General features: G+C 39.4%; 1 protein-coding gene across 1 annotated transcript in view; it reads left to right on the top strand.

The window, feature by feature from the left end:
• Positions 1-23317, top strand: part of LOC135310569 (guanine nucleotide-binding protein subunit alpha-14-like) — a 71626-nt gene that overhangs the window by 10741 nt on the left and 37568 nt on the right. Inside the window, 1 exon segment of the mRNA XM_064438678.1 lies at positions 14099-14283. Coding sequence (XP_064294748.1) covers positions 14099-14283 — 185 coding nt within the window.

Raw genomic sequence — 23317 nt, 5'->3', positions numbered from 1 at the left:
TACAAATTAAGTATACATGCTCTTATACAAAAATCAGAACGTAAAGGCCAACTTCGTTAGCTGTGATTTTGCTTTTCTCAAATGTCCTTTTAAAAAGGTGTCCTTTTCCAATTCATTGAATAGTCGCTATTTTGTACACAGTATTCTTCTAATAGTCATACCCTTCAAACAGACTCATCATATGAAATAACACAGGGATGATTAACTTTCTCTAGATATTGTTCTGAACTGTAAATAGCAAAATAACCTGTGCCTGAACATGAATTGCTGTGGTTTTTTTCTTGGTGGCTGGGGAGAGTAGGCTTTGCTGTCTGAATATAGTTTCTTTTGCCAGTAGCAGTCGTGACTGTATATGTACTTTAAATTAAACTAATTCATTTCTTTCAAATATATTTAGACTGCTTCTATTTAACCTGCAATTTTATCAGCCCAAGCCTGTAGTTGTGAAAAAAAAAAAAGTAATAGGAAAGTGGTTCTGCAGCTTTGGTAAGAATCAGTATATTCTGGATTTTTCATTTCACTAGAGGCAAAAATTGTGTGAATGATAATGCGGCAGATGATGCTGTCTATCATATTGCATATTCACTTACCTTCAGGCTTTCAACCACTGATGCTCTTTCTGCAGGCAGAGCTCTCAGCAGGTAATGCAGGATTCTCCCTTGAAAATGATCCTTTCCATATGATTTGGATTATAGGATATTTTCTACAACAGTAGCGCAGGTAAGCAGATCTTTGCAAAAACCTTTGTGAACAGTGGCACCGCTGTTCTTTATAATTATCTTGATTATCTTGTGGTTTGAGACCATCTAAGGAGCCTCAAGGTGCACAAGTCCACAGGACCTGATGAGACGCATCTGTGGGTCCTGAGATAACTGGCAAATTTAGTTGCTAAGCAACTATCCATCATATTTGAGAAGTCATGGCAGTCTGGTGAAGTTCCCAATGACTGGAAAAGGGAAAATATAACCCCCATTTTTAAAAAGGGAAAAAAGAAAGACCAGGCACCAGTCGGTCTCACCTCTGTGCCCAGCAAGATCATGCAGCAGATCCTCCTCCAGACTGTGCTGAGGTAGTTGGAAAATGAGGACTTTACTGGTGACAGCCAGCATGGCTTCACTAAGGGAAAATCATGTCTGACAAATTTGGTGACCTTCTACAATGTGGTTACACAGTGTTGGTGGATAGGGGAAGAGTAACTGATGACATCTACCAGGTCTTGTGCAAAGCATTTGACACTGTCCTGCATGACATCTTTGTCTCTAAATCAGAGACACATGGATTTGACAGGTGGACCGCTCAGTGTGTAAGGAATTGGCTGGATGGTGGCACTCAGGGAGTTGCGGTCAACGGCTCAGTGTCCAAGTGGAGGCCAGTGACAAGTGGTGTTCCTCAGGGGTTGATATTGGGACCAGCACTGTTTAACGTCTTTGACACAGGCAGTGGGATCAAGTGTCCCCTCAGGAGTTTTGCCGACGGCACTGAGCCATGTGGTGTGTTCAGCACACTGGAGGGAAGGGACGCCTTCCAGAGGGAGGTTGATAGGCTGAGAGGCAGGCCCATGCAAATCTCATGAAGGTCAACAAGGCCACGTGCAAGGTCCTGCACCTGGATCAGGTCAATCCCGAGCACAAATACGGGCTGGGCAGAGAATGGTTTGAGAGCAACCCTGAGGAGAAGGACTTGGGTGTGTTGGTTGATGAGAAGCTCAACATGACCTGGCAACGTGCAGTTGCAGCCTGAAAGCCAACTGTATCCTGGGCTGCATGAAAAGAAACGTGGCCAGCAGGTCGAGGAAGGCGATTCTGCCCCTCTGCTCTGTGCTGGTGAGGCCCCACCTGGAGCAGTGCGTCCAGCTCTGGGGTGGTCAGCATAAGAAGGACATGGACCTGTTGGAGCGAGTCCAGAGGAAGGCCAGGAGGATGATGAGAGGGCTGGAACACCTCTCGTATGAAGACAAGCTGAGCTAGTTGTGAGTTGTTCAGCCTGGAGAGGAGAAGGCTCTGAGGAGACCTTGTAGCAGCCTTCCAGTACCTGAAAGGGGCCTACAAGAAGGCTGGAGAGGGACTTTTTGAAAGGGCCTGTAGTGATAGGACAAGGGGCAATGACTTTCAACTGAAAGAGGGTAGATCTAGGTTAGACACAAGGAAGAAATCCTTCACTGTGAGGCACGGGAACAGGTTGCCCACAGAAATGGTAGATGTCCCCTCCCTGGCAGTGTTCAAGGCTGGGCTGGATGGGGCTTTGAGCAACCTGGTCTAGTGGAAGGTGTCCCTGTCCATGGCAGGGGGGTTGGAACTAGGTGATCTTTAAGGACCCTTCCAACCCACACCATTCTATCAGTCTCTGTGATCTTCTCTCATCATTATGGAATTTGAATGTGATTAGGTTAGGAAGTGGGTTTAGCTTACAGAATTATTTCTTGGAACAGTATGACAACTTTCTAAGAGAAAATTGAGTGTGCTTGTAATGAATACTAAATATGAGTTAATAAAACTTCATTAAAGTTCAGGAATACATTGAGGTATTTCATCATTGTACTTCTTTTGGGTTCCTCAGTAATAATGCTTCTCAATACTGAAATAACCATTTCTACTATGAAAGTATTACTTTAATAATGACACCTTTTCCTCTCTCAAGGTTGAGCTAGAGCTGAAATAGCTTACTGGAGATACCTCGTTTGCTATCTTCAGACTGAAGGTATTCCATGGAGGAAGAAGTTACTGTAAAATAACATTTAAATAAAAAGGAGGAATGGGTTTCTAGATGTATTACATACTTGTAATGTTTCATGGTTCCACTGCTAGTCCCAGGTCTCCTGTAGTTAATTTCTTTTAAATGTGATTACTTTTCCTAGAGCTTGTACTTGTGTCCATCTTCTGCTGAAAAAGCATTAGAGCTTTATGCAGAGTATCTTGGAAATCTCTGTAGTTAGCCACTGGCTAGGAATTGCATGGAACACTAACTGAAAAGCAAAACACTTTAAGCAAATAAAAGTATGTGTCACAAAATAAGCCTTTTTTTTTTTTTTTTTTTTTTAAAAAAAGCCTTACAAGTAAGTACTTTTTGGACCCAAATATTTCCAAGGTTATTGTGCCAAGTGCTTATCTGTAATCATAATATGTATTTTAAATAAGCAAATAAGTTCCCAACCTCATACATTTTCTTTGGTAGGAAAGGCCAAATGATTCATTTTAGCCCTTAGGACATATCCGTTTCACAATTCCTAGCTTTGTGTTTGAAATGAAAATGTGTTTTGTATAAAAACTCGGCATTCATTTCCCAGGCAGGAAGCTTTTATACTTAACTTTGTTTTATTGTTACTTTACAATTGGAAAGCCACGTGTCAGCCTGTGTTTTTTCTGAAGTAGCACCTTCTGTGACATCGTGCTATGCATACTCCAAGCAGGAGCTGGTATCTCTTACTTGACAGACACATAGGGATCCTAATTTCCAGCTGAAATTCTTAAATACTAGCATAATGGGCATCAGGACAAGGAGTTTGCAAACCTGTGTTTGGGAGGAGTTCATGCCAATCCCATAGTGCGGAGTTGCCACACCAGTTCCCCCCGCCAGTCACAGTACAGTATGAAAGCTGTGTAGATGAAAGCAAAGTTTATTTCACTGTAAGTTTTCACTTGTTACTAATTTTTTTTTTTTGCTTTGGTAACTTTTGCAGTACCAAGCCTTTTAAATTCTTTCCCAGTGCTTTACCTGAGAGTTCTTGCCCATCTGCATGTGTACAGTCAACTCCTTAGCACAGCTGATTCAGCAGGTTGCTGTAAAATGACACCTGGGAAGTCCAGTTCTTATTGCTAAAACAAAGAAGACAAGGAGTGAACGTGTTGCTTAGAATTACAAGCTGACCTGAGCACTGACTGTTCCCAAGATTAAATTGGGCCTATTTCCCATGCAAAAGAATTGAGACCCTATAAAATCTCAGGAGGGCAGTTCATTTAGGGTAGAGCTGCCTACCATCCTGTTACCGCAGGAGACAGAGATTTCAAACCTCTGTTCTTGTTTTGAAACGGGTTACATGCTGAAACTCGAGGTAGGCGAGTTACAGCCAGTCCTAACAAATTTAGGAATACGTCTTCTGTATAGTGCCAGTAGGCCCAGTGAAAATTATGGGAATTTAGATATGATTCAGGTGATGTGAGAGCTTTTCTTACTTCAGGGTGCATTTGTTTAAATAAAATGAATCATTAAATGGGTGTGCTTTTAAAGGGCAGCAGTTTCTTACAAAGTTGTTTTTCATTTTGACAAAATAGTCTGTTATTGTACTCGGTGCAAAGTATGCTATTTAGTACTTTTAAAAATGCAGCAGAAATTTCTTTTCATGAGATGTACTTATCTCTGTAAAATAGAAAAAATTAGTTTTAAATTTGAAGTCGTTTCATTTTGCACTATTGTGTCTTGGTTTTTCTTGGGTTTTATCAATGCAGTCTTCAACAATGTTCAATTTGTTAATCCCTCACACTTTAAATCCTCCAGTTCTCATCAGCTAATTGTTTTTAACACCTAGATGTTTGAAAATCCCAATTTAATCACTGGGAATGATAAATAAGGGATCTTTTTGTGATTGCGTGTTACTCCAGTGTTTTATTTGGCTGTGTGGAGAAAGAGCTGGTGCTCTGTGAAATGCAGACTAAACAGGAACCTGCTTAGTACCTTTAGTCTTTTCATTGCAAATCATGTATCTTACACTTTTGAGCTTGTATCTGAGGTAGAGGTACACATATTAAATACAAAACAGTATTTCTGGTGTATTGAGGATTTGTAGAAGTGTGATGATAATGGCAAGGGAATGGTGGTACAGTATTTCACTGGCCTGTTTAAAACCTTAATTCAGATGTTTTTTACTTATGAGCTATGAAACAGACGAGATAGTGAGATTGTATATTGATACCATAAGCATCTAACATAAAGAACATGTAGTAGCCTAATCTTAGAGGTTTAATATTTTGCTGCATTGAATCAGATTAGGAAACTGTATATCTCTTATTGCCTCCGGGGAAAATACTATGTGTATGACCAAGTATGCTGTTGTGTGAGTCTGGTTTTTTAATTATTATTTTCTGGAAGACCTATTGGGCTTTTTGGAGCTCAGTACTTTTCTGCCAGTAACATTTGCTGTAATCAGGCTGTGGTTTTGGTCATTTGACAGTTTTCTTTAGGGCTAGTCTCAAGGAGATGAGTAAGTAAATTTTATCCTAACTGCATGATGTGTGTAAGTCCATATCTAGCATCTGTTAAAGCAGCTGAATGGCTTCCACTGTGTTGAGTATGCTTTGAACTTAGAGTGCAAACCCTAACTAGTGTCTGCTTTACCTAGTAATTTACCATTTCTAGGAGTAGTTGTGTGGCTGTATGCTGGAATAAAGTACATATTTTATCACTTTTTTTCTTTGTAAAATTCATCTAAGAGTTATCAGTGTTCACATGTGCACTTCAGGGAGTTGTATGGAGATATTTTGTCATGCTCACGTATTACAAATATTTAATACAAGAATCATTCTTAAGTGTCAAAAGGACCTTTGGCAACAGTGGAAATATTCTCAGAAATTCCTATGAAGGCTGCTTTGATTAGCTGAAATAACTGTAACTCAGGTTACTTAGAAGCTACAGAAAACCCCTGCCTTAGACTTTAGTACAATTTTTCTCAGAACAGTTTTGCTTGACTACCTTTTTGATGGGCCACCCATTAAACAATTTCTACCTCCCTGGCAAATTTCTGCAGAATTAATCTTTACCAAATTTATCTTGTCCCTTAAATTGTTGCTTGGCTCTTTATCTGTTAGTTCTGGGTCTGGAGTGGGGTTTTGTAGTTGTTTCTTAAGTGCTATACATATTGAATTGTATATTCAATATTGTATATTGAAAAGACTTGTTATAGTTAACACTGCAAACCATAACCTTTAGATCTCAGTTATAGTAATTTCCTTAGGAGGATTAAAACTCTGCATTTCAGGAACACTGATTTATTCTGTTTGTCTCTTTGATGAGATCCATCCATCTGTGCTCAGTTTAATACAACAGCCAGAGGAAAGCAAATATTGACAGGTTGACATATGTTTATGTTGTCTGGGGGCCAGGGTGTAAAATATAATCCTTACTATTAGTTCTTTTACTCTTTTCTGGGGAGGAGAGCGGGGCATCTATTGCTTTGCCCTGTGAGTTCAAATATGAAAAATAACTGTTTTGTTTTCATGTTACAGTGGTTTGATTAAGCTCATGACCCCAAATCCTGTTAAGTTTTTTTGCCAGTTTACATGGATGTATATTATTGTATTTCAAATGGATTTATATTACTGTATTTGCATGTTACTGGATACAGTCACCTTTTAAAGTCCCTTAAGAAATTTCTAATAGTTTCTTCTTATACTTACTGTCTTTTGAGGAGTTCTTCAGCCTCCTGAGTGTCCCTGGAAAACAGTTACCTTTCATAATATAGCTGTATTTCTTGGCTAAGGTGTATGTTTGCACAACACCTTCTATCTCAGTATTGATCTTAGTATTCACATAATAAAGACAAATGTTCCATGAGGGCTTTCAGCTATTAAAATTAAGGTTAAGGAGGATTCAGTACCAGTAGCTTTGGTTCCTGCTTAGGTTCTTAGCATTAAACTCTTATTCTATTTCTTAGTTATGCCCTACAAGATCCTGGCTGCTTTGAGGTTTGGCAATGGTTGTAGGTTCAAAGCCTAAGTCTGAACTTAAAACACATTGGATAACTGTGTGTTTGGTGTTAGTAGCTGTAGAGAATGGTGTAAATATTAGGGACACTTAAGCCTGAAGGAAGGATGATAAATGTTAACTAGGTGTGTACAAGTGTTATATAATTTGAGACTTTAATTTAGCGATCAAACTTGCCATTATGGCAATACCTGTTGGGAAGTAAATCTAAAATGGTCTATGAAATGGTGAGGGATATTGTGGTCGTAAGTGGTTGCAGATGGCTGCACAGGCACCAGCATGCGGTTCTGGCTCCTCAGAGAAACCAGAATCATTGTCAAGGAGCTGCGATAGCAAATAACTGTGGCTAGTGTCAGACCCACTGCAAAAGCCCTGGCTCTGATACCTGCATGCCCAAAGAGTTTCACTGAATAACTGTGTGACATTATTCAGTGAAGAGTAGCTGGGAATTGGTTGCATCTGGTTATACCATTCTGTATCTGATCTGCTGCGGTACTGTATACTGCATACTCCAGTACGTCTGTACCTCTGTTATAATAGGGAGCCCAGACTTGGACCCTGCATTCCATATGTGTCTCACCAGTGCTGATTAGAGTGGAAGAGTCACTTCCCTTGACCTGCTGGCCACAGTCTTCCTTAATGCAGCTCAGGAGGCTGTTGGCTCATGTTAACTCAGTGTTCACCAGGATCCCCAGGATCTTTTCTGTCATGCTACTTTCCACATGGTCAGCCCCCAGCATGTACTGATGCCTGAGGCTGTTCCTTCCCAGGTGCAGAACTTTGAATTTCCCCTTGTTGAACTGCATGAGGTTTCTGTTGACCTCATTGTCCAGCCTGTTGGGGTCCCTCTGAATGGCAGCACAGCCATCTAGTGCATCAGATTTCCTACTACTTTCCAACTCGTAGATCTCTGAGATCCAAACTATCCATGTTTAGCAGACAGAGCTTATTTCAGGTAAACCTCAACAGGCATGAGTTCTATGCCATCCCGTTCAGTGCTGGTGACTGTAACAATTTAGAGACAATTTTCCCTTTTCTTGAAGTTTTACCCTTTCTTGCAGTCACCAGTGCCAAACATACTTGTGAGAAGTAACCTGTTAATGCTTAGTAGGTGACTTTATCACAAAAACATGGCAATGTATTGATCTTAAAAAGTTATGAATGCCTTAATGGAGATGAACTGTAGCAAGGAAAATGTCAACTGTTGAGTTTCAGAATAAACTAAGAGCCATAAGAAGTGTATCATACAAACACAAACATGTCTTCTCCTCTCTGGAAAACTCTGTTTCACTAGTAGAAACACATCTGCAATGTCAAAACCTACTTGAACAAGATTTAGGAACTACCCACAAATGCAATGAGCTGTGATTTCAAGCTTTTTTTATACAACAAGGAAGGTAAACCCCAGTCTCACTTTGAAAACTGTGTGTGCTGAGGAAAACTACCTGGACTAGAGTTTGAGCCATATACCACGGAACTTCACTGTACTGTAGCATAAACCTGACAAAGAAGAGAGAGAGACACACACAGAAGCTCTACTGGATTTTTTTTTTTTTAAATCAAGTCATCTGAATGCTTGTGTAAATTCATGTCCTGTTGGCAAAAGGAGTGAGTGGTAGCTTTCTAAGTACTGGCTCTTCTTCCTCGAGGTAGGGGGGAAAGGACCAGAGAAAACTCAGCTACTTAAAAGTCCCTTTGGGCTAACTACGTAGAAAGATCAGCCAGCCTCCAAGAGGTCACCAGCAGGGCAGCCTAGAATTGATGATCTCCCTTATGAGGAAAGGCTGAGAGACCTGGGTTTGTTCAGCCTGGACAAGATAGATTGAGGGGGGATCTCATCAATGCTTATAAATATCTAGAGTGGGACTCAGGAGGATGGGGCCAGACTCTTTTCAGTGGTGCCCAGTGACAGGACAAGGGGCAATGGGCACAAGTTGGAACACAGGAAGTTCCATCTAAAGATGAGAAAAGACTTCTTTCCTGTGAGGGTGCCAGAGCAGTGGCACAGGCTGCCCAGGGAGGTTGTGGAATCTCCTTCCCTGGAGACATTGAAAGCCCACTTAGATGCGTTCCTGTGCCCCCTGCTCTGGGTGTGCTTGCTCAAGCAGGGGGGTTGGACAAGATGATCTCCAGAGGTCCCTTCCAACCCCTACCATTCTGTGATTCTGTGATGAGGTGTTATTTCATCATTGATAAATGCCCTTCATGTTTAAAAAGGAAATGTATTGAAAATTTCTTAGACAACTGGGAAATTTTCCATGAACAGTAAAATGGAGGCTTACAATGGGGAGATAGTAAAAAAAAAAAAAAGCAACCCAAAACTGAACCCAAGCCCCACGTTTTTTTGGCAAGTTTTTAGTCCAAAATACAGAAAATTGTTTTCAACTACATTGCCCTAAGGAACCTTCAGAAGCAGGGCAATAGGCTTTATATTTTTCCGTTTTCCATTTAAAGAACAAAAATGTTACTGTTTTGTCACTTAGTTTTAAAGTTAGGATAATACACAGCATAATTTTCTATACTGAGACTACTTTTTGTTAATTGGTTTCCTGTTCTGCTTTGAAGTTCAGAACTTGTATGATCAGGAAACATCTTACTCTGTCACAGCTGCCCTTTTCATATCAAACTTCTCCCCTGAATATATGATGTTGTTGTAGTTCTTTAAATAGTTCTTGTGTCCTGGAACATGAAAGGTAATCGGGCATATTTAACCTTTGGTTGTGTAAGTGGAATCACAGCATTTCTTCTTATGGGATGTTGGGTACTGGGGGAGCATAGGGTTTGAAAAAATAGAATTAAAATACCAGATATAAGCCCACAAGAGTAAAGCTCCCTCACCAAGTGGATTTCTTAGCTCAAAATACAATATTATGTCATGCAGTACCAGGAGGAAGACTCTCGTTTGAATTGTTAAGAAGTTAGACCCAGTGCATCAGCAGATCAAACTGGGTTTTTTTTGTGTTTCTCTAATTTATTCTGTTTCAGTTAGCTGGATTCTGGCACAACGTGGGTTAAAAAATTATTATTTTTTTTTTTTAGAGATGTTTATTGTACAAAATATTCTACTAAAAACTCTAAAGCCTGTTAAGGTCAGGGTAGGGAGCAAAACCTTTTAGATTAATTTGTGTTCAGGATTATGAGTGGTCAAGGGGTAAGGCAGGATGGTTCTGTTTACTACCCATGTATTTCATACCACTTTATAAATTACTTGAATAGGCAATTTTTGTTTGCTGCTGGTTGATATAGATAAGATAAAATATGATAATACTAAAACAATAACCTTAAATTTCTCAAAAAAATAAATTGGATACATTAGGGCAGAACTTTAGCTTGGGTTACGAATGATGATCTCTGCAAACTGGCTCCATCTACCTTTGGTGTTCATGGGACTTGGAAAAAAGCATATTTGTTTAAAAGTTGAACTTAGATACATAGTGCTCTGATTTTCCTTTTTTTAAAAAAAATGTAGTTTCACAGCATTGTTACATATCCCTGACAGTGAAGTTAACATTTGCACGATGGTTTGTCCTTAACTCAGACATTAGTAGAGGGCACTGCTATAATGTGATAGGACCATTTATTATGAGTTATGTAAAAATTTAGGCCAGCAATTCAACCTGGATTAATGTGTTTTCCTCTCAAATATAAGGCTTCCACTGGCAGTTAAAAAAGTTGGTGGTGGGGTTTGTTTTTGTTTTGGTTTGTCTCGGTTTGTTTTGGTTTTTTTTGTTTGTAAACTGATTTGTATTTGAATTGTATTTATGTTGACTTCTTAAAGCTAGCATACGAGGACTGCCTTTCTAAGGACTGTGATATATAATGTAATGTCAGCATTTTACTAAAACAAATTCCTTCAGGAATATGTTTTGCATTTATTCCAGCATATATCTACGTTCCATCTTCTCAAGCAGACGCATACAAAAATGCCAAAATTAAAGAAATCATGAACATTTGTTGAAAGAACAGCTATATTAATTTTCATTTTACAGACAAAATTATTAAATATTGCTTACTGCTTTATTAAAAAGTTGCTTCTCTCCTCTTCTGATGAGTACTATGCGTCGTGTTACCTGGAGGGCAGAGCTGTGCTAGCAGTATCCTAGAGAAGGACTGTTGAACAACATGGACTTGAATAAGGGACAGCTACAGCTTTGAAAGGAAGTCCACAATGTATGATGCAAAATATGAAAGAAGGTCATAGAGTAAGAATTGATGACAGTGATAAATATTTCAGAAAAATGGCTATGATAGATGAGTAATACATGATAACATATTACACTTTCCAAGGTTACCTGAATTTTTCTTGTTATTACTGTTAATGCTTGGAGCCCTGCAGCTGCATGATCTTTCATTAAAGAGATACTTACTTTCATTAAAGAGATACTCTGGTCTGCTATGGTCTGAGATACAGAATGATGAGGTGGGGACTCACAGTGTTTTCCTGCTTTGTTATATCTGAAGATGTAATGTTCAGAGGAACATTTTTCTCTTTGTGCTTATACATTTTCGACACCTAGTGGTACTAAGTGTAAATTACTGGAAGTTTGTTAGGAATACTGTCTTACCAGCAGTGAATTCATAGTGGAGAAGTGAAGCATGTCTTGTAGCTCAGCCAGAATGGAGTTAATTGTTAAACTTCTGAAAAATTACAGTGAAGGTTTTAAGAAGAATGTCTAACAGGTATTTTTGCTCCTGTACCATCCTTCAGTTGGGAAAGAACAAGAAAAGGCTTTCCATGACCCTTTCATATAAAAGCTCTGTGGGACAGAAATGGATTTGTTCAGTGACATCACAGTGATGCTGAATAACAGGAAATATAGAGAAAACGAAAGGTGTGGTGGAAAAGGAGCTGAGCAATTACAAGAGAAATTTTTCTGCTCAGAGTTAGTCAAGTGTGTGAGGTTGACTGAAAGTTGCAAAAGGGTATCACGAGAGTAGGCAGTAAAATGACAGACAGGTAAAGTAAATTGTAGATCAGTACGAAGTCATGCAGGTGGAGAACAAACACACAGCACATGCACTGTCTCTCTCTTTTTATTGCCGTACAGATAACACAATTATGCCACTCCATGTATCTAAGTTTTGGTACTTTAGGTATATCTCAGATGTAAACAGAACAGAGAAAGCTTCAACAAGGGTCAAAGGGATGATCAAGCTGTGGAGTATCTTCCACCTGAGAACTGAACTGACCTGGGTAGGACTCTTCAACCTAGAAAAAGTACAGATGAAGGTGAATGTGTCTGGTGGGTTGACCTTGGCTGACCTCCAGGTGCCCACCAAGCTGCTCTATCACTCCACCTCCTCAACAGGACAGAGGAGAAAATATGATGGAAAAAAGTTCATGGGTCAGCATAAGGACAGGGTTATCACCTGCCCATTACTATCATGGGCAAAATGGACTCAGGGAAATTAATTTATTGCCAGTTAACAGAAGGACAGTGAGAAATAAGAACAAATCTTCAAACACCTTCCCCCCAACTCCTCCCTTCTTCCCAGGCTCAACTTCACTCCCAACTCTTCTACATCCTTCCCATGCGCAGCACAGGAGCATGCAGAATGGGGGTTGTGGTCAGATCATAACACTTTGTCTCTGTTGCTTGTCCCTCCTTGCACTCTTCCCCTGCTCCATCCTGGGGTCCCTCCCACAGGATAGTCCTTCACAAACTTCTCCAACATGGGTCCTTTCCGTGGGCCACAGTTCTTCACAAATGCCTCAGCATGGGTCCCTTCTACAGGGTGCAGTCCTTCAGGAGAAGACTGCTCCAGCATGGGTCCCCCGTGGGGCCATAGGTCCTGCCAGGAGCCTGCTCCTGCATGGACTCTGAGGTTCCCTCAGGGCACGTCCACCTGCTCTGGTGTGGGGTCCTCCATGGGCTGCAGGTGGATATCTGCTCCACCATGGTCCTGCATGGGCTGCAGGAGCACAGCCTGCCTCACCATGGTCTTCACCAGGGGCTGCAGGGGCATCTCTGCTCTGAAGTAGAGAGCAGAGGTGCTTGGAGCACCTCCTCCCCCTCCTTCTTAACTGACCTTGGTGTCTGAGGGCTGCTTCTCTCATATTTTCTTACTCCTTTCTCACACAGCTGTTGTACAGCTTTTCTTGCTCTTTTTAAAATACCTTATTACAGAGGCACTACCAACATTCCTCATGGGCTCAGCCTTGATCAGCAGTGGGTCCATCTTGGAGCCGGTGAAACTATGCCTGACATGGGGGAAGCTTCTGGCATCTCAGAAACCACCCCTGCAGCCTGCCTGCTACCAGAGCCTTGCCATGTAAGCCCAAAGTCAAGAGCATGTGGAGAAGGCAAGGGGAAGATTTACTGAATACAAGAAATGGAAAGGAAGCTGGTGGATCGAGGCTCAGAAAAAAATGATGTATCATGGATGATAAAGCTCTTAAACTCCTTACTAAAATGTGTTGCGGATGCAAAAAGTTTCCATGGCTTTAAGGAGAGACCTGATCAAGTACTTGAGAGATTCAGTAAGGCTACCACATAGGTAGCATTCAGCTAATGAACTTCTAAGCTAAGTCCTAACTTTTAAGATGCAGGGAGGGTTTTGTGGAGGAAGTGTTATATATTTTGGCCCCAACTTTTACTCTTCTCTTGGCCACCACTTACAAACTTGAAGACAGGACATTGCCTGAGTAGGCTTTTGATATGAGTCAGTAGAGACATTTTTCTGTTATAAGGCTAATAGGAAAGAACAGAGAACAAGGCTTAAATACTGAAAAATGTTAGGAAGTAAATTGTTAGGTCCTGTAAATGGGCTTAAAACAATATGTACATGCAAAATATTATATGAATGAAGTAAGTTCATATATGACTTTATAATATTTGTTAGAGTTTTTTAAAGTATGATCAATAATTCTCAGAGTAGCTGACAAGAATGAACGCATTTTTAGTAATTTCAGTTAGCATGGTTTCAGTCAGTAGAAATGTGAAACTAAGTAATGTGGCCTAATGATAAAATTCTTCTCCAAGTTCAGGATTACTGCAGGCTTTATTGTGAGGTATAAATGGTATATAAACTTCATACAAAGTTCTCAGTGTTGAGGAATTTGATCCTACACAAACAAAATTAATTTCTTTAGTACTCATGTACCTTGCTTGTTTTGTATGCTGACTTATACCCACAGGATGCTTAGATTATGTATTATGATAAGAAACTTATATATATATCTTTTACCAAAAAACTCTCCTAAACCCAGAAATGCAAATATTTTGACTAAAACAGTATAGATTATGGAGAATGGGAAGTTCAGAAAGGATACTACAGTTAATGGTGACTCTTATGCATGCTTAGATATGGTGCACATCCTTGAATGTGTATTTACAAATATTCTCAACTGCCAGGATTTGCCAATACAATACTTTTTTCTCTCTCATCTTTCCCTGTCTGCCAGGCACAGGAGGAATTGGCAAGAGTATGTTCATTAAACAAATGAGGATTATTCATGGATCAGGTTATACAGAAGAAGACAGGAAAGGCTTCACAAAACTGGTTTACCAAAACATATTTACTGCCATGCAAGCGATGATCAGAGCCATGGATACTCTCAAGATACAGTACACATCCAAAGAGAACGAGGTAACCCAGTACAAAGCAGATTCTAGTTTCAGCCCGTGAAATTTTAGTTTGTACACAAATTATCTGAGCCATACCCTTCTACAGGCAGAACCTTAAAAATCCATGTCTCATGGGGAGTTTGGTGCCCCATTGTCTGATGCTACAGAGCAACAGGGAGTTCCTTGTGGAAAGAGGGTCAGGGTGCATGGGGATGGAGCTGGCTAGGAAGGGAGAATTTTCAAAGTTGCAAGGTGGTAATAAGTACCAAAAAAACACCCAAGTTTTTTTGGAATCTAAGTTGTAGAATATGCAGACAGAGCCTGGTTTGTCAGTAGAGCTCCAGAACAAGGAATTTGGGGGTCTGTTGTAGGAAAACATCGGATCTGCTTGATGCTGGTGTACTTTGAAATGTACCATATATAGCCCTTTGATGGATTTGGTTAACCTTGATGTACTTAAATAACATTAAAATGTAGAACGTCTTCTCCAACCATTTTTGAGTTTCAGTGCTTAGGGTTGTAGGAATATAAAAAAAATCATCTTCAGTTAAATCAGTTGCATCCTTTGCATCTGTCTATTGCATCAGTTGTTCAAGTATCACAAAGAATTTGTAAGCAAATTATTGGGTGATATTTGTTTAAATTAAGAGCAATTTCCAGTTGGCTAAATTATAGTGTTAAGATGGGGAAGACTGTGTAGGAAGTATTAGGGCAGAAACGATTTGTAGAATTCATGGGGTTTTTAACTGAAATACTATATGAAGAAAATATAGTTGATAGCCTACTTTTCATTCAAAAATATGGCTGCATATGAACAATACCAAAAACAAAATTATGATCAGATTTTTTATCATTTAAGTTGGTTTGTGTTATTCTTCTTAGGGTTATAGAGAATATAAAAAATGTTGCTTAAAGTAAAGGACTGGGAAATTATAATTATTTTTTGTCACAAAATAATAGATGGTATCAGCAAAAACAAATTCTGGACTTCAGAGACCTTAGGTAGTGGAGTAATTCTTTCCTTTGTAAGAAGAGTATTCTGAGGGTTAATAAGCTGTTGTTTGCAAAACAGCTTTAGATGCTTAAGAAGACAGCAGTTACGGAAACAACAAATCTGATTGTGAATATACTTCATCCTAATGCAGATATGTATATTTTGAGGAAAAACGATGATAATCAGAATCTATTTGAAGAAATGCATTTGCACTGCCTCTTACTGAGTTTTGGAAGTTTTTAAAAAATTTTTTCCCATTAAGAACAAAATATGAAGATGTACTAAACAGCAAAGTTTTTCTCGTTCTGGGCTCTGAGAGCTGAGCTGGATACGTTCCCATAACACATTATTCTGGCTGAATTCTGTTCTTCATGATAGCTGTGCTGTCAGTGTCTTCAGGTTTGGAAGATTGTAATGCTATTTTACAGTTGTTGGAGAGAGGCAGGATTTGGTCATGTGCTTCTTTAATAAAGGTAACAAAGTGCTGAGCAATAAGAACACAGTTTTGCAAGCGCAGCTTCAGTGGCATTTAGAAAACAAAGTCATTTTTGCTTACACATGGAGAAATTCTTGAGATACAACATGAAAATAACGCCACGTTGCCCCAGTCACTTTGCAGGAGACAGCTGCATTTTAATCGATCATTGACATAACGAATATAGTGCAAAGTAGCATAAATCTTGTAATTGCCTTTCATTAAAGGATCTTAATCCTGTAATGAAAAACAGTTGACAGCAACAGTGATAAACAGATGAGTTGTGATTCTGCTGTCATAATTGTATTGCAAACATGTGTCCAGTGACCATACAGAAATTGTCCAGCATGCTCCTCCACATTTCAGTACCTCCATCTTCTCCATGGCATGCCGCCTTTTCCCTGAAAAATTTGTTTCCCTCTGGCCCTTTTATTAGGTTTGTTTGTTTTGTTTGTTTTTCTTGTATCCAGTTTGTGCTTTGACCAGGTCAGGTTTTCTCTTCTGTGGGCCCTGTGTAGCTGTACGCTTCTACGGGAGAACTTATCTTGGGCCGCATATCTCCGGGACACAGGGCTCTACCCACCCTGGGGACAGTGATGCACAGACACCAATATGATGGATACAAAATGTCCGTCTATTTAGCTGCATCACACGCTTATATAGTTCTTGCGGTTCCTGTTCCTGCCACTCCTATGGGGAGGAGTCTATCTTTCCGTCACATCCCGTAATCTTCCGGTCGCCGATCCCTGTCTATTCCCCTACAGCCCTGGAATTCTCTGGCTGCTGAATATCTTCATTTAATGGTTTTGTAGTGGAGAACAGATTGTTCTGTGCAGAGTGTCTCTTCCCTGTAAGTGTGATGTGTGTGAAAATCTGTAACTCATGGATGGACAGAACCTCTAAAAAGGCCTCTTAATCCCCTTAATGTTTGCAAATAAAAGCAAGTTTTATAGAAGGTGTTTAAAGAGGTGTTTTATTGCTGTTGTCAGCTGCAAGTATTTAAGTAAATGGTCTAACTGTTTATAGGTGCTGCATTGAGATGGGAAGGGGTTTTTATTTCGTGTTGGTTTGAAGTTGCTTGACCTTTAAATTTAACCGAGCAGGCAATTTTTATAGGTGTTGTGTTTGAAGTTGGAAGGTATTTTAGCATGTTTTGGGTATATTTTAAGCATAAATCCTGCAGATGTCCAGGACCCTAATAATTCAAGGGATTATTATAGTACTAGCTAAACACCACAATTTTGGAATAGATTGTTTGATTTGTTTTTTCTCCCTTCTTTCCTATTATAACCACCCTATAAAATTTGTTGCTAATTGGAGAGGTAGGGGGTGGGATGGAGGAAGTAATATTTATTATCTATATGTCACTTTTTTCAATGTTGTAGAGTGAAAATTGATAAATTGAGTGTTGGTTAAGTAGCCTGTTACAGTGCAACATTATTTACAGTCTCTGAGAATAGTGGTTTTGTGTGAGGGCTTGAATCAACTGCTTTTCAAACACTACTTCTTTCCATATGATAATAGAGACTGCCAAAAAGCAAGAGGAAAGTTAATAGTACCCTGTCTCTTAGCTTCTTTGAGAAATTTTGATTGAGTTAATGTGAATATTAAGATAAGCAAATGAAAGAAAGAATGTACATGTGAGGCAAAGAGAAATAGAAGATCAGCTGATAGCTGAGAAGTAGTGAAAGCTCTTTTTCACTGTCTGATATTTCTTTTAATCAACATAAAGTCAAGTATAGGAAAAGAAAATATCAAACAGGAGGGGGAAGAAATCAGGTGATGTTGGAGGAAGGGAAAACATAGCATTACATTCGTGAGTATATGTCAATCATAAAAGGCAGCTTTTAAAATATTTCCTGGTTGCTTGACCATGCCAGTCAGTCACATCTTGCTGGACTATGTTGGTTTTTGCTGTATTACAAATATGCAGAAGAAAAAGCTTGTCTAAGACTATCTGAACTGGAGATGCAACAGACATTTTAAAATAGTCCACTGAAACTTTTCCCTTGCCTTCCAAACTAACATGTATCCTATATCACAGGAAAATCACTCTCTTTTCCTTCTCCACTTAATGCCACATGAGAAATTTCAACTTATTTGCATTTAAAAAACAAGTATGCAGTTAACCCACTGGGAACACCTTCTTATATAGCTGTTCAGGGTGAAGCTCATAGAATAGGAATTAAGTCCTGTTGTTGTGGGTTGGTTTGTTTTTTGGAATACCCTGGTAAGATGACAGTGCATATCTTTGCAGTTAAAGCTAGATCTTTGTAGCAGTATAAACAATTACTTTTTTTCCTAAGGAGAAAAATAGAATACTCTGTAAAAATGCATTTCAGAAAAAGGTCATCATGTTGCATCTCCAAAACATTTCTTGCTCTCAGAAAGTAATAAACCTGTATCCTTCTGTCTTACAAAGTTGCCCTGACGTGAGTGTGTGTCAGCAAAACTAATATTTTTCTGAAGTACTACAATGCCAAATGAATTGTATGGGACAGGTAATTTTAATGTATGCCAGAAAAGGGGAATGCAAAAAGACAAGTGCAGTAAGATGAGATTTGGGAATTACTGAAGGAAGTCTTGTAGCTGGGACAAATGGAAAAAACAAGGAAGAGTAATTATTGGTTGATTTCATTGCCTGCTTGCATTTGGAGATGTGGAAAATGACATAACACAGTTTTTTCTTCTCTTCCTTTTTTTCAACCTTAGCAGAGAAACAATTGCTCATAACAGGAGGTTTATTTTAACAGTATTCTGGTGGTATTAATATTACTTCATGCTTTTAAAAATACTTTTTCTTTACAATCAAATTTAACTTTAAAGATGCCATACTTTGAGAACTGATTTTCATTGTGCTAGTGCTAATGCAGGTGAGAAAGGGTTAGAATTTATAGACAGTGTAGATGTATTTTTAGCAGTTTATTTTATAGAGGCACCAATTCAAAACATTCCAAAACAGATTGCATCCTTCTTCATAGCAAACATGTTTAATTATCGGCCAACATAAAAAGTAGGGGTCTAGGCACCCCTAAACAGAGGTTCTAATTTGATTTTCCAAGGAAATGAGATGTATGTGACCACACTAATTGTATCTGTCTTTGGACCTTCTGTTTGATTTCAGTTGAATTCCACAAAGAGGTCGAAGTTAAAAAGCTAAAAATCTTGGATTCAGAGAGTTTAGCACTCCTAGATGGTTAAAAATAGAGAAAGGAGAAAGCTTCCTCAAGTAACCCAGTTGAAGTAAAAGCTAAGAATCAACAGAGAGGCTCCTTTCAAAGTACCCGTGGGAGGAGCTGGCATTCACTCAGTCACAAAATGGGGTTTAGCTACCCATGCATGAGCATGTAGCATCATACGCTTAGACACTTGAGCACACAACATCAAACTTACCCCCTGGTACCAAGGTCAGGCTGACAGGCCTGTAGCTCCCCGGATCCTCTTTCTGGCCCTTCTTGTAGATGGGCATCACATTGGCAAGCCTCCAGGGATCTGGGACCTCCCCTGCCAATCAGGACTGCTGGTAAATGATGGAGTGTGGCTTGGCAAGCTCCTCTGCCAGTTCCCTCAGTACTCTTGGGTGGATGCCGTCTGGCCCCACAGACTTGTGAGTGTCCAGGAGGAGCAGCAGGTTGTAAACTGCTTCCTCCTGGGTTATGGGGGGTTTATTCTGCGATCCGTCCCTGCCCTCCAGCTCCAGGGGCTGAATACCCTGGGGATAACTGGTTTGATGGTTAAGGACTGAGGTAAAGAAGGCATTTAGTACCTCAGCCTTTCCTCATCCTCAGTTGCAGTGTTCCCCTCTGTGCCCAATAGAGGATGGAGATTCAATTTGGTTCTTTTTGTTGTTAATGTATTTGTAAAAATATTTTTTGTTATCCCTTACAACAGTGGCCAGATTGAGTTCTAGCTGGGCTTTTGCTTTTCTCATTTTGTCTCTGCAAGACCTAACAAGGTCTCTGTAGTCTTCTTGAATTGCCTAGTCCTTCTTCCAAAAGCAGTAGACTCTCCTTTTTTTCCCGAGTGTCAGCAGAAGCTCCCGGTTCAGCCAGGCCGGGTGTCTTCCCACCGGTTCATCTTGCGGCACCTGGGGACAGCCTGCTCCTGCTCCTGCAAGACTTCCTTCTTGAAGAATGCCCAGCCTTCCTGGACTCCTTTGCCCTTCAGGACTGCCTCCCAACCCGTGCCCTGAACAGCCCAAAGTCTGCCCTCCAGAAGTCCATGGTAGTGGTTCTGCTGAGCCCTCTTCTTGCTTCAACAAGAATTGAGAGCTTTCATATCATAGTCACTAAAATCTTCTTCCTCCCTGGAAGACCACAGGCTTTTTCTTGTTATTTTTTGTTTTGTAAGTTATTTTTTGAATGAGAACATGGCCTCATTCTAGAGTAAGGAGATTAAGTATCCACTTTGGGGGATTAAAGTTGTGTGCTGCTTTACATGAGCAAATATAAAATACGTTAATACTGAGTTAACTGCTTTTCACGTGGAAGTCAGGAATGAAATTTACCACTTCTTAAATGATAATCTTCCCTGCCACACATGGGATGTGCATGTGCTCAGTTGGGACTGTGTGCTTGTTTGTTGACATTAGAATATGTGGGACTTATGGTTGTGTGGGGAGTTTTTGTTTGCTTCTTTTCTCTTGGTTTTGGTTTGGTTTTTTATGATCACATTCATCAGAATGCTCTATTGTAATTGAAAATTGCCAGACCCCTGATGGGACTGTTTCCAGTAATGCCACTGCCTTGAATGGTGGAGTTCTGATTCTGGTGTGTCACAGTAAAAGTGTGTGCTGTGTGCTTATCAAAAATAATGCTAGTTACTAATTATTATTAAGAGACCTGTTGGAGTGCTGTACAGGCCTGTAAGTATGTGGGCCATGGCTTCCTTTAACTTTAAAAACTTCAAGAGTTTCTCTACCATGCCATCTTGCTGATGGGGGTAAATACTGGCATCTACTTCATTTACTTGTCCCTGCCAATACTAAAGATGTTTGTGTCATTGTTTGCATTGCTCCATTGAATTTAGATAAATGTGACTGGCTAGGTTTAGAGTTGTTTTTTGCTTTTTCCTTTCCTTGTTTGATAAATTCAGAATTATGGGGTGCTGGCAGACTTCCTTCCTAAATAGTTTCTAGGCAGACCTAGATGCAAAAGCAATATTGGCACACTTGCTTTTTTTCTTAGCATGCAAGCTCCAGCTACCTACTTTCCTGTTTTCTAGTGAAATTCCTGTATTAATTTGTTCTTCAAAATAACTGGCTGTTGGTTAGAAATCTTCAGGTATTTCTTCACCTTTTAAAGTCACAGAGCTGCCAGAAATCTTGTTAGATTTCTGGCATAACAAGTTAGTCTCCTAACTTATCCATGAATCTATTCCAAAGCTTTGTGTCATCTTCTTGTTATTTAGTTCAAGGTGGGGGGTTCTTTCCTTTGTTTGGTGTTTTGGGCTTCTTTGGTGTTTTTTCCTTTCTGTCCATAAAATCTTATGTTTGGATTCTATGTATTTCATTTTGTATTTGGTCTTTTGCACTAGAGGAGATGCTTTAGCTTACCAGAAACAGAGCTAACCTTTCCAATTCTTTCAACTAATTATAACAGCCTTTTGGATGTTCTAGGAAATAAACAAACTGCAGCAATATCACAAGTAGAAGAGCAGAAAGGAGAAAAAAGTATGTCTTAAAAAGCATATACATTTAAGGTTTCTGGCAGACAAGTGAAGGGTGGGAGAAAGAGTGTGTGTATCTATTGTATTTTTAAGAAAGTTTGGGCTGAACTGACTTATTTGGTCTCTAATTTGAGTTGCATTTGTGATAGCAGTAATTTTTTATTTCTTAGGCCTCCTGATCTTTGAGGTAGGTGTGTAATTCCTTCTTTAGAAGGAAGGCATTTTCTTTTAAAATACTAGCAAGTGCACTTGTACATTAAATTCTATTGTTTTTAATGAAAGTAAATATTGGTGGATACTGCTTTCATGGTGAGAAAAAAGTCTTCTGACCACTAATAGGGCCCATATTTTCCTAAATATGGAAGTTAGGCCAGAGGTACATCAGTAAGTCTACCAAAATCAGGTACTTCTCAGAGCTGATACTTTCTTAGACTTTTTCCAGAAAATGACCTATCTGTATCTTCTGGAGTTCATTGAGGCATTTTCCCTTGACATGGCCTTTCATAGCATTTAACATAACACACAAAAATATACAAGCACACAGCATGGAAGTAACTAGGCTTGATTTTAGTGCAGTATGAATAATTGGGCAGAAGGCCTTCAGCCAGCAGGAATTCATTGTGCCTACTTATCTTGCTATACAATGTTATAAAACTTACTGGTATGAACAATACCTATAGATAAGAAGTGATCTGATAATGAAAAGGAAGGACAGTGGTGATGGGAAAAAATAATCAGTGATGTAGACCTAGTAAGTGAAGACTCCAGGCTTAGTTTTGTGCTTTGAAATGAGGCATTACATCTAAGGGCAAATACTAGAAGTATATGTACAAGTGCTTAAGATTTTTTGGCTTTTCAGAGCAGACTTTGATGTTCTGCAGACCAAATATCCTTTCTGCTCACCGTACTCCTTCCTTCATAACAACTGAGTAATTCCATTGCCGCCTTTGTGGCTGCAAAAGCATTATTTATTGGCAACTGCAATCAAGGGAAGCTTGGTAAACAATTCTGCTAATGGTGCAGAAGATGGAGCAGAGTCCAGTTATTCTCAGTGCTGTGGCTTAGAGAGATAAAAAGTGGCAAAGCTTTGCTATAGAGGCTGAAACAAGGTCACTGTACAAAGGCTGCTGTGGCTGAATTAATTTTTTCACACAGCTTCTCTGTCAGATCTTGCTGCTTCTGCATCAGAGTCAGGATGGAAGCATATGCTCTGGCTCTGTCACTCGAGTTCATTCTGGCAAGTTCACATCTGTAGCTGTCACAACAAAATTAGCCAGATTTCATCTCTCAGAGCAGAGCCCTTGGTCAGCAGAATGAAGAAAAAATTACTTTCAATCAGAAAGTAACAAAAAATGGTCATTTTTTTAAATGATTGATAAATCAAAAGCTCTAAGAAAATAACATTTAAAACAACACAAAAGTCTCCATTTTCAGATTTGTCATGACGAGCCAGAGATTGAATTAGTCCTGAGAGGAAGATCCTTGAAAATGTGCGTTGCAGCTGGAGGCTTTTGGTGTCTGCACACAACTGGCTGTATAAAAGACATGGTCTCTGTGTGAATGGCTGGGTGACTGTTTTTGCTGACAACTTTTTCCAGTTCATTAAGTTTTCTTGTGCTGTCTTCCTTGCATACTTTGCTTTTTATTAAGATAGAAATGAGTGAGTGCATACAGTTGAAAACTCCTAATTCTTAGAAGAAAGACATACTTTTTCGTAGAAATATTTACTGTAATATGGGACTAACTCCTTGCAATGGAAAAATCTGAGGATTCTTTTTAATGGAAAGTTTACTGGGTATTTTTCTAAAGGAAAATTGGCAAACTTCTATGTTGCTGCAATTAAATCTCTTAATGAACAAGAAGACAAATAAATTAATGGCAGATGAAAAGACCAATTAGTAGCAACTCAGCCAAAATCAC

The sequence above is a fragment of the Phalacrocorax carbo genome, chromosome Z (assembly GCF_963921805.1).
Source record: "Phalacrocorax carbo chromosome Z, bPhaCar2.1, whole genome shotgun sequence".
In the NCBI taxonomy this organism is placed as follows: Eukaryota; Metazoa; Chordata; class Aves; order Suliformes; family Phalacrocoracidae; genus Phalacrocorax; species Phalacrocorax carbo.
This window is presented reverse-complemented; position numbering and strand designations above follow the sequence as displayed.